At 31.9% G+C, this 13568-nt stretch overlaps 2 protein-coding genes across 2 annotated transcripts; one reads left to right on the top strand and one right to left on the bottom strand.

The window, feature by feature from the left end:
* The first annotated feature begins 264 nt into the window (after nt 1–264).
* LOC115882446 (E3 ubiquitin-protein ligase MSL2) lies at nt 265–2831 on the top strand. The gene is made up of 5 exons (XM_030900511.1): nt 265–526; nt 616–1372; nt 1428–1607; nt 1669–1900; nt 1953–2831. The coding sequence occupies exons 2-5, from the start codon at nt 620–622 to the stop codon at nt 2054–2056; spliced, it is 1269 nt and encodes a 422-aa protein (XP_030756371.1). The 5' UTR covers nt 265–526; nt 616–619; the 3' UTR covers nt 2057–2831.
* A 2725-nt stretch (nt 2832–5556) lies between these two features.
* Nucleotides 5557–12421, bottom strand: LOC115882188 (tripeptidyl-peptidase 2). The gene is made up of 12 exons (XM_030900087.1): nt 12330–12421; nt 11959–12261; nt 11781–11909; nt 11227–11725; nt 10661–10904; nt 10407–10603; nt 7695–8877; nt 7405–7639; nt 6817–7294; nt 6490–6757; nt 6263–6425; nt 5557–6199 (listed from the first exon to the last, which is right to left on the bottom strand). The coding sequence occupies exons 2-12, from the start codon at nt 12157–12159 to the stop codon at nt 5975–5977; spliced, it is 3822 nt and encodes a 1273-aa protein (XP_030755947.1). The 5' UTR covers nt 12160–12261; nt 12330–12421; the 3' UTR covers nt 5557–5974.
* Nucleotides 12422–13568: the final 1147 nt, after the last annotated feature.

Here is a 13568-nt window from a genome sequence, read left to right as displayed (position 1 = left end):
TTATCCATAAAATTAAAAAGATTGAAATGATTTTAAAATTTTGTTTTCTTTGTTATAATACACAGTTATAATACCAATTCTCATTGTCTAAATGAAATGTATTTATACTGTTATAGCATATTCGTAATTTGTTATAAACAAAGGTTTTATACATGGTTTTATACTGGTTGTATACCAGTTGTATACCAGAGATTTGTATACCTATCTTTTGAGGATTGGTGACACTGTTATATTTTGTTTAAAAAATCCAAATATTTTGGCACGTCTTTTTAAAAACAAAGTTTTAAGTTTTGTTGAGGCCGAAAATTGGAAATTGTGGAATCCTGTGTGATTTTACAACTTAATTCTCATTGTCTAACTTATTTATTCGTATTGCTACAGCATGAATTTATTATAAACAAGGCATTTATAGGGGTTGGCAATACTGCTGTATATTTTGTTTGAAAGAATCAAAATATTTTGGCATGTCTTTTTAAAAACGAAATTTTAAGTTTTGTTGATGTTGAAAACTGCAAATTGTCGACTGGTATGTGATACTCCACCTTCAGATATGCATGGACAAACAACTTTTGTCTAGTTAGAAAATTTTATGCAATTCTAACCTCGAATTTCTAGAGATATGTCTTCAACTTCTATCGAAAAATCTTCAACCCAAACTAGGATGAATTCAACAAATTTATATGTAACAACAACCCAAATAATACTAAAATCGGATCCCGCAAATCCACAGTCCTGGCAGGATTTGTACAGGCTGGTTCCTTATCTGCGAAACTCGTTGTGTTGCGTCGTGTGTTCGATGCTATTAGTCGAACCTTTAACTCCTAGTAAAGCTCAGTGTCAACATCATTTATGTAGACGGTGTAAAGGAGGCCGGAAAAAGATAAAACCGCAATGCGAAAGCTGTAAGGATTGCACAGAGTACACCGAAAATAAAAGTTTAAGGATACTGATGCAAATGTACAAGAAAATGTGTGTAAACCTTATTAACTCGCGAATTTTTAAATGTATTACCATTCAATCCAGTCAGCCCGGTACGGGATTTGAGAGGGGAGCAAGTAATTTGATTCAATTAATCAAAGAAGGAGCAATGTTCCAGGATGATTATGAGAGCAAAGGGGGAATCCCTAAGTCGACGTATTCAATTCTACCGTGTATATATACGAACACGGTATGTCCTCAGAATATTTCAGTTCCACCTCAACAACCTCGAGTAGAATTGTCAAACAATCAAAATAGAAATTCCTTATATTCAGTTGTATACCCCGGATCAGGCAACAAAATTACAATCAAGAGGAAATCAAAAGATAGTACAAATAGCCCTAATAATATTAATAACGTAAACGCTAGTAAACCAAAGGAATATATAGAAAAGGTGACTGACTTGATATTTTTTTTATGTAAAATATATTATGATAAAATACTTTTAGGTTGTTTTTAAAAAGCCTTGTTCGAAACCTAAGAAAGGTTGTAGATGCGGAAATGCCACTGCCACGCCTGGAAAACTAACTTGTTGTGGACAGAGATGTCCTTGTTACGTTGAAAGTAAAGCTTGTATAGACTGTAAATGTCGGGGTTGTAGGAATCCCCACAGACCCGACGGGAATAAGGTATTTTCCTTTTTTTTTTTTTTGTTTTACAACATGATAGAGACTAAAGATTTTTTTTAAGGTCATGCCATATATACCTGAACTAGAATCGCCTCAAAAGATAATGCCTTCAATACAGGATATTCAGCTTCGACAATTTCAAATTTTACAATCGACTATTGCACCGATTCAACCGCCGCCTTCTGTATTAGAAGATGAATCAATGACAGCAGGCGTTAAGTTGGAAACATTGCAATTAGATACACAGTTTTTTACTTCTGAGTCCTTAAATAATCCTTTCAAAAGCTACAAATGTAAGTGTTTTTGTATAAGTAAATAGTCAGTTTAAAATAGAAATATTTTTAGTTTTAGGTAGTAGTTTCGATTCGCTAGCTTCACTATCCGGTGCAGAGTTACTTGCATATGGAATGCCTGAAGAGGAGGAAGAATCTGATATTACGGTAGTATGATTGGTCAATGTATATTAGATATTTAGGCTCTCTGCATCAATAATTTTTTAGTAAGATTATTCCTTTGTACTTAACTATATTGTGATTAGCGGTTTTATAATATGTGTATTCTTTTAATACACAATTTCAATTTTATTATAGGTCCTAACGTTAAGTCTACAGTGATCAGTAATAAAATAAGTACAATTATGATGATAAACAAGGTCTGTAAATTATATCTACCACAAGCAAATGTGTTCACCATATTTCAGTGTAGAATGCTTTTTTTATTTTTATTTTTTAGTGTCTTTATGCCTGTATTTTTAATTTTTTACATTTGAGAAATAAGTAAACTAGATTAGTTTTTGGTAAAAATAACTAATATCAGTTTAGATTTCTTAAATATATGTTTATGCATACAGTACAATAAACATAACAAAAATATTCAACTTTTTATACCAAATTCAGGAAAAAACATTAAATATAAATTGATATTAGTATATTTTTAAAATATATATTCACATGGACTGCTGTATAAAAATGGTGACTGAATTTAGTATTTTAGGTGTTTTTGGGGTTGCCTCTATATCACTTATTTTATTTTGATAGTAAGAATCAGTATATTATTGTATCTTCGAAAATTATATAGTTTGTAAAGGCGCCCTTCAAATGATTTTTAAATCTTATAGAAAACATACGTTGTTGTATGTTGTTGTGATATTTAATACATAAGATAGATTAACCACCTATTTTTTTAATTGAAACAAAAAACTTATTTAAACTTTTTTGTCATGTGTTGTGAAATAAATGTACACTTATGTATATAACAGTTTGTTTTTAATTTATTTTGCCTTCTCATTTCATTTTCATTCTGATTTGCAAGCTGTATTTATTCTGGACATGTTTTTTATTAAATTAACTTTCGTTGTGTTCCCGTGTTATAATAATAACAAATAAACAATAACTGGTGCATGAAATGGAGATTTTTGGCTTTAAAAATCATTATTATATTACGTATGCTCTAATGGAACGGATCTTAGGCGGAGATATCCATACAAAAATATATTTCTTATAAGGATAAGGGACATTTAAACTTCATTCATGATTTATAACAATGATCGCTGTCCTAGTTGTAGTAAAGCTGAACTTGACACTTGACTTATATTTCCGCATTCTTTAAATAGACCACACACATTTCAATAGTCCCACATTTCATTCATAAAATCATTATCAGTACAAATGAACCGAAGATTTTAAAGTTTTTTACATTTTTTAAGGTGTTAGAAAGTTCCGAGGCGGCTGGTATAGGTATTTGGTACACATCATGTTTGTAGATTATTTTCGACTAATATTAATGTATAATTTGTTTATAATAACAATAACAAAATCACAGGGCGATATCAAGAAATCAGGCGATTTTTTCTCACCCGCTTTTGATAATTAACTTGCAATAAAATGGTAAACCATGTAAAATTTTGTTTGGAGGGTAGTAGGTATATACTTATTTATCTTTAGTGTAAGGATAAATATATGGATAAATAAAATTGGTTATATACCGTATGATCGAGAAAAAACGGCGTCAACGATGGCTATGAAATGAAGATCGCTGTCATTTTATATGTAAATTTATATGGGAAATGTCATTGATCGTCATTTCCCAGCCAACTGGACGCAATTTTTTTTCGATCATACGGTATAATTAATTTATAACAATTATACCAAGAAAATTGTATCAGGATATGAGTGTTTATTGGTAGCAAATAATAATTTTTTGTTGAATTCTGATAGATATTGGTAAAATGTACTGTACACTGAGTGTATAGTACATTTTACCAATATCTATCAGAATTCAACAAACGGCGTATCGGCGTAACGGCGTAACGACCTTGAATCGATTTCCAGTAATTCTATTGGCTAAAATTTTTGACAGATGAATTTGACAGATAAAATTTCTGACAGATGAATGTTTCAGCCAATAGAATTACTGGAAATCAATTCAAGGTCATTACGCCCGTTACGCCGATACGCCGTTTTTAGGATAGTGTGGCTGCACCCTGAGTGTACAGTACATTTTACCAATATCTATCAGAATTCAACAAAAAATTATTATTTGCTACCAATAAACACTCATATCCTGATACAATTTTCTTGGTATAATTGTTATAAATTAATTATACCTATATAACAAATTTTATTTATCCATATATTTATCCTTATACTAAAGATAAATAAGTATATACCTACTACCCTCCAAACAAAATTTTACATGGTTTACCATTTTATTGCAAGTTAATTATCAAAAGCGGGTGAGAAAAAATCGCCTGATGATATGACTCCTAAAGGTACGCGCACACTGACCAGAGCCGCACGCGCCGCATCGACCGAAGATAACATAGATTCATGACATAGATTAAATGAAGTCATGCGGCTCTGACTAGTGTGCGCACCTTCATTGAAAGAAACACAAACATTTTTCTTCGGTCGATGCGGCGTGTGCGGCTCTGGTCAGTGTGCGCGTACCTTAAATGTTTTATTTACGATATTACAGGATTATTCAGTAATCTATTTAAATACTTTTTAATATTAGCACAGATTAGATATCCTATAAGTATACAGATAAAAATCTTGTCCCTAATTCGTGGTACGAAAATTGTTTTTTATGACGATGTGCAAACCCGCACACCCGCACATGCCCATTTAAGCAAATTTTAAACGTTATCAGAGGTTATTTAGAAAGAGCGCTTGGTGTAATTGATCCGCAAATTACGTCAGGCGGTACCGTTATTAGCGGGTGTTGCGTTAAAAATTGACTCGCGCATATCGTAACCATTGTAAGGTACGCGTAAATACTGGATGACGCTATTCGGTTTTCCGATATCTCTCTAATAACCACTAATAACTGTGCCGGTCAGGCGCTGTACACAATTTTAGAGGCCATAAGTGGGCGTGCTATGTGCGCAAACTAGTCACCTAACTAGTGCGCGACTCCGAAAATTGGAACCACGAAAAACAATAAAGAAAAAACAAAGATTATTATCTGGATATTAGTAACAATAAGCTAATTCAAATCAAATGAAGTAGTGAAAATTATAGGCTCACCAGCCTTTATATTTTTTCAATTACTACAGATATTGGGTTTTAAAATAAATGAAATATATTATGTTTTAACATTTTTTTTTATTAATAATAAATATATTTATATGTATATAGTATCTTTATGCTGTCCTAAAGAGACTGTACCGAATATTTTTACATTGTGGGAGATTGCAGTGCGCGCTTGGCATTAAGATTTCTGGCAAAAATTAAGAATATTTTCCCCAATAAAATTATGGAAATGGCCAAACCCACTTGACGCCGTTTTTTACTGGATAATATGGTAAATTTATAGGTAAATAAAAAAGATAGATTTACTCTCATCTTTATTGCATAATTATAATCAATTTATGTTATATTTTATGAACTAGGAAAGTATATGAATGCTGTGATATTCATTAAAATTCATGCACAATAAAATAAGTGTCTGATAAATAAAAATAAATATATTTCTGTCTAAATTTAATTGAACTAATAAGTATACTCATTGACTAGGAATGACACCATTGTCTATCTTGACGTGTGTGATTTTATTATTTAAAAATTAGAAGTACTTTCTAAACCAAATAATTGTTGAGCTAGTTCTTGTTTTTTAAAATATATAGTGTACAAAGAAAAAGAGTAGTTCATTAGCCTATGAATATACTTTAAATTAATACTGACGACAGAAAAAAATCGGTATTCTCTAAATTTGTCACACTTAAAATAATTCCCTACAAGTACAAGTAAAATAGTTAAAATAAAAATCATATATCAATTTTTAAAATACAAAATAAAAAGTTTTTTCCTTAGTTTAATATTATCAAAAAGTCTAATATATTTAATATTTATTTCTACTTAATAGTATTAAAAAGGTCTGTAAGCATTAGGATATTTAGAAGGCAGCATTCTCTCTAAATAGTTCACAAGATGTTTCCATTTGAGCTCTTGGCAAACCTCAATCACTCTTCTTTCAATATCTTCAGTTGGCTTGTCTTCTTGAAGCTTCAAAATGTATTTTAAATATCGACCATACTGTTGCTTTACAAACGAATGCCATATAGCAAAATATAATACATGGGATGTTAAGACCTGTAAAAGTACATTTATTTATTATATATATTATTATTTATTTTCGATGGTTTTTCGTATTACCTTGGCGTCAGAAGGATCAATAAATTTAAGAAGGGATTTCCACACATTTCCTATGTCTTGTAGTTGTGCATCAGCATTTTCTGATAATAAGTGAATACGGCATAAAGCAATACCTTTCCTGGCTAAACATTCCAAATATACATTTTTTTGTTGCTCCATTTGACTACAATAAAAAGTTAAATAAACAATAAACAGAAATTTATATAAAATATAAAAAAATATATTACACTTTGAATTTTGCAGCATCTGATCTTAGATCAGTCTTTGTGGCCATGTAAGCTAATATACTCTCTTCATTAACATTTTCTATAACTTTTTCGCAGGTACTGACAACTTTGTTTAAGTCTTCAAGAGAGGTGTTTGGTTTCTTATTAATATTTGGCAGAATTCTCTTATCCAATGGATCAATTAGTTGAAGATAAGATGAATGGATTGGGAGGTGATTAGGGTATGTTTTTGTCAAGTCTTCATAGAGTTTTTCAGCGGTTTCTTTATCTGTAATAATGATAAAAAATATATAAATAAATGACAACTTTTTGGGTAGTTTTCTTTACCAAGTTTAGCTATCCAGCTAGTTTGTAAGTCTCTGACAGCTTCATTGTACTCATCCGCCTTAGTTTTGTCTCCAGAACTGTTTCCATTTGAAGCAGTTTTTTTAGGGCTGCTGTTGTCGGTTAGGAAATATTTTATTGGGTATGTATCTACTTTTTTTCCTGATTCGTCTTTTGCATATGTTATGTAACCTGTTAGATAATGAGCAGTGTTGTTAGATTTGAGCGGGAACTTATCGGAAGGCAATGGTGCAATGTATAAAGGAACGACAGTATAAGGGTTGGAATTGTGTGTTACTCCAGCTTTTTTCCCACCAACAAGAGCTTGTGAGTAGGAGAGGTAGACGTCCATCGAAATAGCATTGGCAAGTTTTTGTTGTAATAATAGGGGAGCTTCATTAATTTTTTCCAGGTAGTCTTTTCTATCATGTCTGACTTGAAGTCTTATAACATATTCTCCCTTTTCTAGTTTTACGGTGTACTAAAAATTATATGTTAATTAAGATTTTTATTTCTAGTAAAAGAAGTATAATAGTATAAGGAAAAAAGTACAGCTACTAGCTTTTTATTCCCTTGAAAATATTAACATACTTTGGAAGGATAAGCATCTCCACAACCTAGTAACTGCTTATTGCAATCAAATAACAACCATAGTTGTGATTCATATTCAGATTCATATAACATATCACTAAGAAGTGCTAAATTGGGTGATACTTCACAGGCCTTGGTAATACTGAAATTATATACCAAAACTAGTTCATATATTTGTCGGTTTGGAGGTATAACATCTCGGGCTCTTAGTGGGGCTATTTTTCCTTCTAACGGCCTAAAATAAGAAGGTTCTTAGTGTTTTATACATTCCTTGGAGAAGAGAGACATACTTAAGAATTTGTACTGAATTTTTGAGGGTAATTGATGGAGATATTTCTTCTCCTTGTAACGTTTGTACTTCAATAGCATGTATTCCAACAGCTGCGTGCATGTTAATTGAAGGTTGATTTGGTTTCACTCCATAAAACGATATAGAATAGTCCAAAGCAGCTTCTCCAATGTTTGCCCAATATTTTGCTATGACAAGTTCGAGCACACTATCTCCTTTAACTTGAAAGCTGATGTAAGAGTCAGTCTTTGATGTCACGGCGATGGTTTTATTAGTTTCTAATGCTTTACAGTGTTGCCTAGGTAATGACTGAATAGTGTGAATTACAAAACGCCCACTGTCTTCATTAGATGTGAGCTTCAATACTGCCCATGTTGCCATATTGGGCACCACATAGTAGTGTCTTTTTATGGTGTTCGATTTGAAAGGTACACTATTATATTTTACAGTGAATTTTGGTTCTGTTATTTCTCTAGGTTGTATCACGGTTATAGGAATTTTAAAAACTGGGCCTTTAGCAATGCAGTTCACATCATATGCATTAATAAAATTACAATATAGTCCCTCCTCCAGTGAGGAGGTGTCAATATTGACTGCAAACATTCTGGTAAAATTAGATAGGTCTAGGTGCTTAGGAAATTCAACAAAACTGCTGCTACAAGTCAAGACAAGCTTCATATTAAAGTTAATCTTGGTTTCTGGCAGGACCTCATCCTCATTTAAAAAGTGTGGATCTACACTGACTTTAAACGTGTGCTTGCTAGTATTAGTTTTTGTCCTGAGATAAATGCCTTTTGAGTTACATGAGCCACATTGTAACTGAAATCTTACGTCGCGTTCTTGAATATCGTGATAAGACACCAAAAAATCAAAAGCCTTCTCCACTTGCATCAATCCAGCTCCTTGAGCTGGAATTTCAATGCCGTCGATAAAACTTGCCGTGTTTTCTAGAGCTTTTCGAACTAAATAAGGGGAATATGGCAGTCCTTGTTGAATGAGTCCTGAGAGTAAAATACCTATAGCGCCAGCGCAGTTAGGTGCGGCCATTGACGTGCCGTTCATTAGTTGCGAATATCTAAGAGTAAAATTAGGTACTGACGTAATAGCTCCTCCTGGGGCACATAAATGAACCCCCACACCACCATCTAGTGTAGGGCCACGTGAAGACCAAGTGTATGGAGCTCCTAAATTGAATCATATTAGTGATTAATACAGGGTCCGGCAATAGTGCGTCGGGCATCTGTAGCTCCTATAATAAAAAAACTTAGGAATTTTGTTTAGTTGCAGATTTAAAGTGTCTAACCCCCCTCCCAGACCTAAAGTATGTGTTAGGATTTTAGAATGTATTTTACGAAAATATTTTAACTTCTACAGTGTGCCTCAAATGTGTGTCTGTGAATGGATCATGATGATTTTTTTTAAATGGGACACCTTGTATATTATAGCATTTTTTTCTTCCTGTCTGATCACATTACTTACTCCTAAAATATTATATTATATGCTTTGATAGATTCAGAGATATTAATAAATAAAAAAAATCAGCCTTTTAAAAAAAAAATTAAAAATACAAGAAATGTCATGAAATCAAAACTATACTAGGTATTTACTATAGCTGGTCTGTACATACTTTCCTATTAATATCGTAATCTTAATCCATACAGGGTAACCAAACCTAACCAACTTTCTAAAATGTAAAATAGTTTTTCTTGGGGTTTTAAATAGAACACCCTGTATATTATTGCATTGTTAGATGGAGAATTAAAAAATGACCATTTTTGTATTTAAAGTATTTCAACATTTTTAACGGTTTGAGTTTTTCTACAGTAATTTTTTATAAAAGCCATCTAATGATTTTTATTTCTAGTATTTTACCGTTGAAAAAGCTATATGTAATAAAAATGCGAATATTTGCAAAACCGCTAAAAATTTTAAAATACTTTTTACTGTACAGTGCGTCTGTCCGTTCTGTAGCTACGGGCTATCCGTGAGAGGGGAAACGATTTTCTCTCCATGTTTTTCGTAAAAAATTAAAGGACGCGTCCCATCAATAAAAATTCGACAAATTTGCAAGTAGCCAATAAAATGAGTGGGCGGAGCGATTTGCGGTGACGTACTCGTCAAGTCGACGTATAAAATATATTGCTGTTTATTTAAATGTTTTTTGTCCGCATTCCTTTCATAGACACAGATCCAGCAGACGCACTTTACTTATTTTAGTAAGTTTAGTATAGTCTGTTAATAATTTCTTATTTTAGAGAAGGCTCATAATTTTTTTTTATTTATATTTAATAATATTGCTGAAAGTATTAAAATATATTTAATATGTAAACTGATCAGAAATATGGCCAAAAATGCAATAATATACACGGTGTTCCATTTAAAAAAATTCCCGATCCACTCATACTTTTTTGAACCAGATTTTCCAAAAAAATGTATTTTAATTTCTAATACATAATTTAGGTTTGCACTTATACAAAATTCGTCAGTTTTTTTCTTATTATAGGAGCTCCAGGTGATTAATATGTTTATCAGTTGTGAGATCTAGAATGGATAAAGGACTATTTACAATGTACAGAGTGTCCCAAATGAGTAAAAAAATATTAAAGTTGCATTTATTTAAGTAGAGGCATTCAAGAACCACAATTTCTAACCATTTAGCTGCAATACCGTCAAATAACGTAAATATAAATAACCCTGTATAGGAAAAAATTACCTGGTAATTTTTGCCTCATGGCATACTCAGCTACCATCATTTCAGGTGATACATAGGCCCCAACACTGATGATGGGTTCATCATTGATGTCAGATGGAGTACTTATAGTCCCTAAAGCAGGACCACTGTTGCCAGCCGATGAAACCCATATCACTCCATATTTGTTAACTATTTCATTAACCAAATCTCCAATACGCCTGAGTAACATCAAAAATAAAAACAGTATCTTAAAATATAAATGAAAAAAATCTTACCCTGTATCAACCCAATGAGCATGTTCTCCATAGCTCATATTAATAACATGTATATTCATTTTTTGTTTGAGCTCTATGATTTTTATCATAGCACGAATTAGAGCAGTCCCTGTCTCCATTGAACCTAATCGTCCATCTCCAATGGTTAAAGATATTACTTGAGCTCCTGGAGCTAGACCATTTTGTTCTGGAGAGTCAGGAAAATATGCAGCTGCTATAGAAGCTACATGGGTGCCGTGACTTGCTTTAATAATATACAAAATTAATTTTCATTAACCAATAATAATAAAAACTCAATTTTCAATTATTTTTATTAACTATGGATAATTAAAACAATTAGTTTCATAATCAAATTATAAATAATGAGTATAAAACTTTTTGTTTCTAAATATAATCACAATAGAAGTATTGTGATATAATTCAATTCAAGTTGCTTATCAACAATACAATTTTATTTGCTATTCTTATTAGCTGAACAAAAAAGCTAATATTAATAAACTTAGATAAGTATCATTTTCACTTCATCTATACAGGTATAGATAACACATTTATAACAAAATACTTACAACAAACTCCTACTAACTCCAAAACATCTCCTTTTTCATGAACATTTATGCTAAAATTTAAACTATCCTGCTTTGTTAATGGTAGATATTCATGTGTTATGCTGTATTCACCTAACAAAGGACATTGGGATAAATCATTGTCATCACTTGTATTTACACAGCATAGCCATTTTTCTCCATCATGAAATAAGATACAATCATATACCGGACCTGAATCACAATTTTTTTTATCTAAATTATTTAATACATCTAATTTGGCCTCTAAATCTTCCTTTTCAAATTTTTCATTCTCATTTGGGTTATTATTGTTCTGTTGTTGAGATTCAAACTTTGCTAATTTCCTGTTAAGGTCGCTGACTGTTTTCCTGTGACCTTCATCCCACTGCTTTTTTTTATATTCTGCCTTGATCCTGTCTTTCAGTCTATCCGGATACAAGTCAAAAGCATTTTTCACTCCGATTCTGTATGTACCATTTGGATTCTTCCAGTCATTTGGAATCTGTAAATACACAAAAAAATTATTCCAATTTCCTTATAATCTTGATAGAACATACCTTCATTCGGCGACCAGTTAAACCAGTAATGTATCCGTCTTCTGGTTTTACAACAGTGCTTGTATTCACATCTCCACAACCACTGCAATCAAACCGTTCAATAACTTTAACTTTCCCAGTGCTAGTTTTCTGAAAGAACAGTATGGATTAAACTTATTTTTAAAAGTACTTCTTTTACCTGTAGTCCAGGAACACCTGGATCTATTCCTGAATCCAGAATGGCAATAACAATGTCTCTGCCATCATAAGTTGGATATTTTGAAAGAAAAGCACTAGCTCCTGTTTCTTTTTTTGGTAGCAAACCCCCTACCGGAAAATCAGTGTCTACAGGCACTTCGACATGCATCTTTGTAATAATTGCACAATTTTTTTTTATCATACACTGCAACAATGAATGAATTAAGGTGTTTGTAACCTCACTGATTGCAATAAACGTCAAAATGATTTAAATGATGGAAATTAGTACGATGATCTGTAAAGCCTGGAGAACAATTAATAAGAAATATATATTAATATGTTTACAATTAATGTTTATTGTTACCCATCTACCTAATTAATTTAGAGGAAAAAAATGAGGAATAAGTGTATTTACCTTACTCAATTATGGTTATTTAAATCAGCTGATTCATGATGTTCAGAATCTTCAGACAGTGTTGCCATAAGGCATAAGTGCCATTTTAAATGCATTCCATTTTAAATGGTTCTTTTTAATTAAAAATATTAATTTGTTTAGAGTTATATATTCCTGTTTTTCCTAGATTTTCTATTCCTACTTATATATTTATATAATATACCAATCAGTATTTATAAAATTTATTCAAGTATTTCTAATTGTGTTTTACTGGTTGCTAAAAAATGCCAGAGGTAATGTACCGTATGATCGAAAAAAACGGAGTCAGCGATGGCTATGAAATAAAGATCGCTTTTATTTTATATGTAAATTTATATTAGCCTTATATTAGGGAATATCATCGAACAGTGGCGGATACAGAGGGGGGGCATGGAGCCAAGGCCCCCCCTAAAATCTATAAATTGGGGGTAATGGTGTGGATCCGGTGGCTGACCTTGAAACGATTTTTGCCGCATGTAGTCACAGACACTACGCATGCGCACATCTTCGATGTTGCCAGATTGTGAGTTATTTTGGAATTATTTTCAGTTGAAAACAAATATGTGCTTTTCAGTGTTTTTTTGTCAATATATACCGTATGATCGAAAAAACGGCGTCCAGTTGTCTGGGAAATGACGATTGAGGACATTTCCATAAAATGACAGCGATCTTCATTTCATAGTCATTGCTGACGCTATTATTTTTTTCAATCATAGTACGCGGTATATTATTTTAATATTTCGCACAACACGTGAACGCTTATTATGTATTTTCAGTCAATAAAATTATATAGAAATAAAACTCTAGATTCCTATCTAGATTATTATGCTACGTTTAAAAAGTGCTTTATTAAAAATTCGGGAAATTAAAAGGGATGTGTCCAAATTTTTTCTTTGTTTTTTAATTTTTAAATGCTGTAGCTCCATGTCATGTTCATAATAGATTTTTTTAACATTCCATCAAAACTACGGAGGCCTTAAAAGGCCTTTTAGCCTCCGTAATTAAAATTGTAGAATCAGCTTCAGCAACATTAACAGTATTGAGGACCTTCAATATTGTATCGTATTCGTATTGAGGACTGATTCAAACCTTGTTTAATTCTGCTTATACATATATTGCATTAATTTTTCTGCTACATTAAGATTTCTCTCTATATGATTTATAAACCATATTTTTCC

The sequence above is a fragment of the Sitophilus oryzae genome, unplaced genomic scaffold (genome assembly GCF_002938485.1).
Source record: "Sitophilus oryzae breed Bouriz unplaced genomic scaffold, Soryzae_2.0 scaffold_177_pilon_pilon, whole genome shotgun sequence".
In the NCBI taxonomy this organism is placed as follows: Eukaryota; Metazoa; Arthropoda; class Insecta; order Coleoptera; family Curculionidae; genus Sitophilus; species Sitophilus oryzae.
Note: the sequence above shows the minus strand (reverse complement) of the source record. Positions and strands in the feature narration are given on the sequence as shown.

Coding starts and splice junctions, on each gene's coding strand:
- LOC115882446 (XM_030900511.1), top strand. CDS start 620: ATGTCTTCAACTTCTATCGAAAAATCTTCAACCCAAACTAGGATGAAT. Junction 1,373..1,427: donor CAAAGGAATATATAGAAAAG/GTGACTGACTTG, acceptor AAATACTTTTAG/GTTGTTTTTAAAAAGCCTTG. Junction 1,608..1,668: donor ACAGACCCGACGGGAATAAG/GTATTTTCCTTT, acceptor ATTTTTTTTAAG/GTCATGCCATATATACCTGA.
- LOC115882188 (XM_030900087.1), bottom strand. CDS start 12,159: ATGATAAAAAAAAATTGTGCAATTATTACAAAGATGCATGTCGAAGTG. Junction 8,878..10,406: donor CATGAGGCAAAAATTACCAG/GTAATTTTTTCC, acceptor GATTCAATTTAG/GAGCTCCATACACTTGGTCT. Junction 7,640..7,694: donor AATTCAGTACAAATTCTTAA/GTATGTCTCTCT, acceptor TTCTTATTTTAG/GCCGTTAGAAGGAAAAATAG.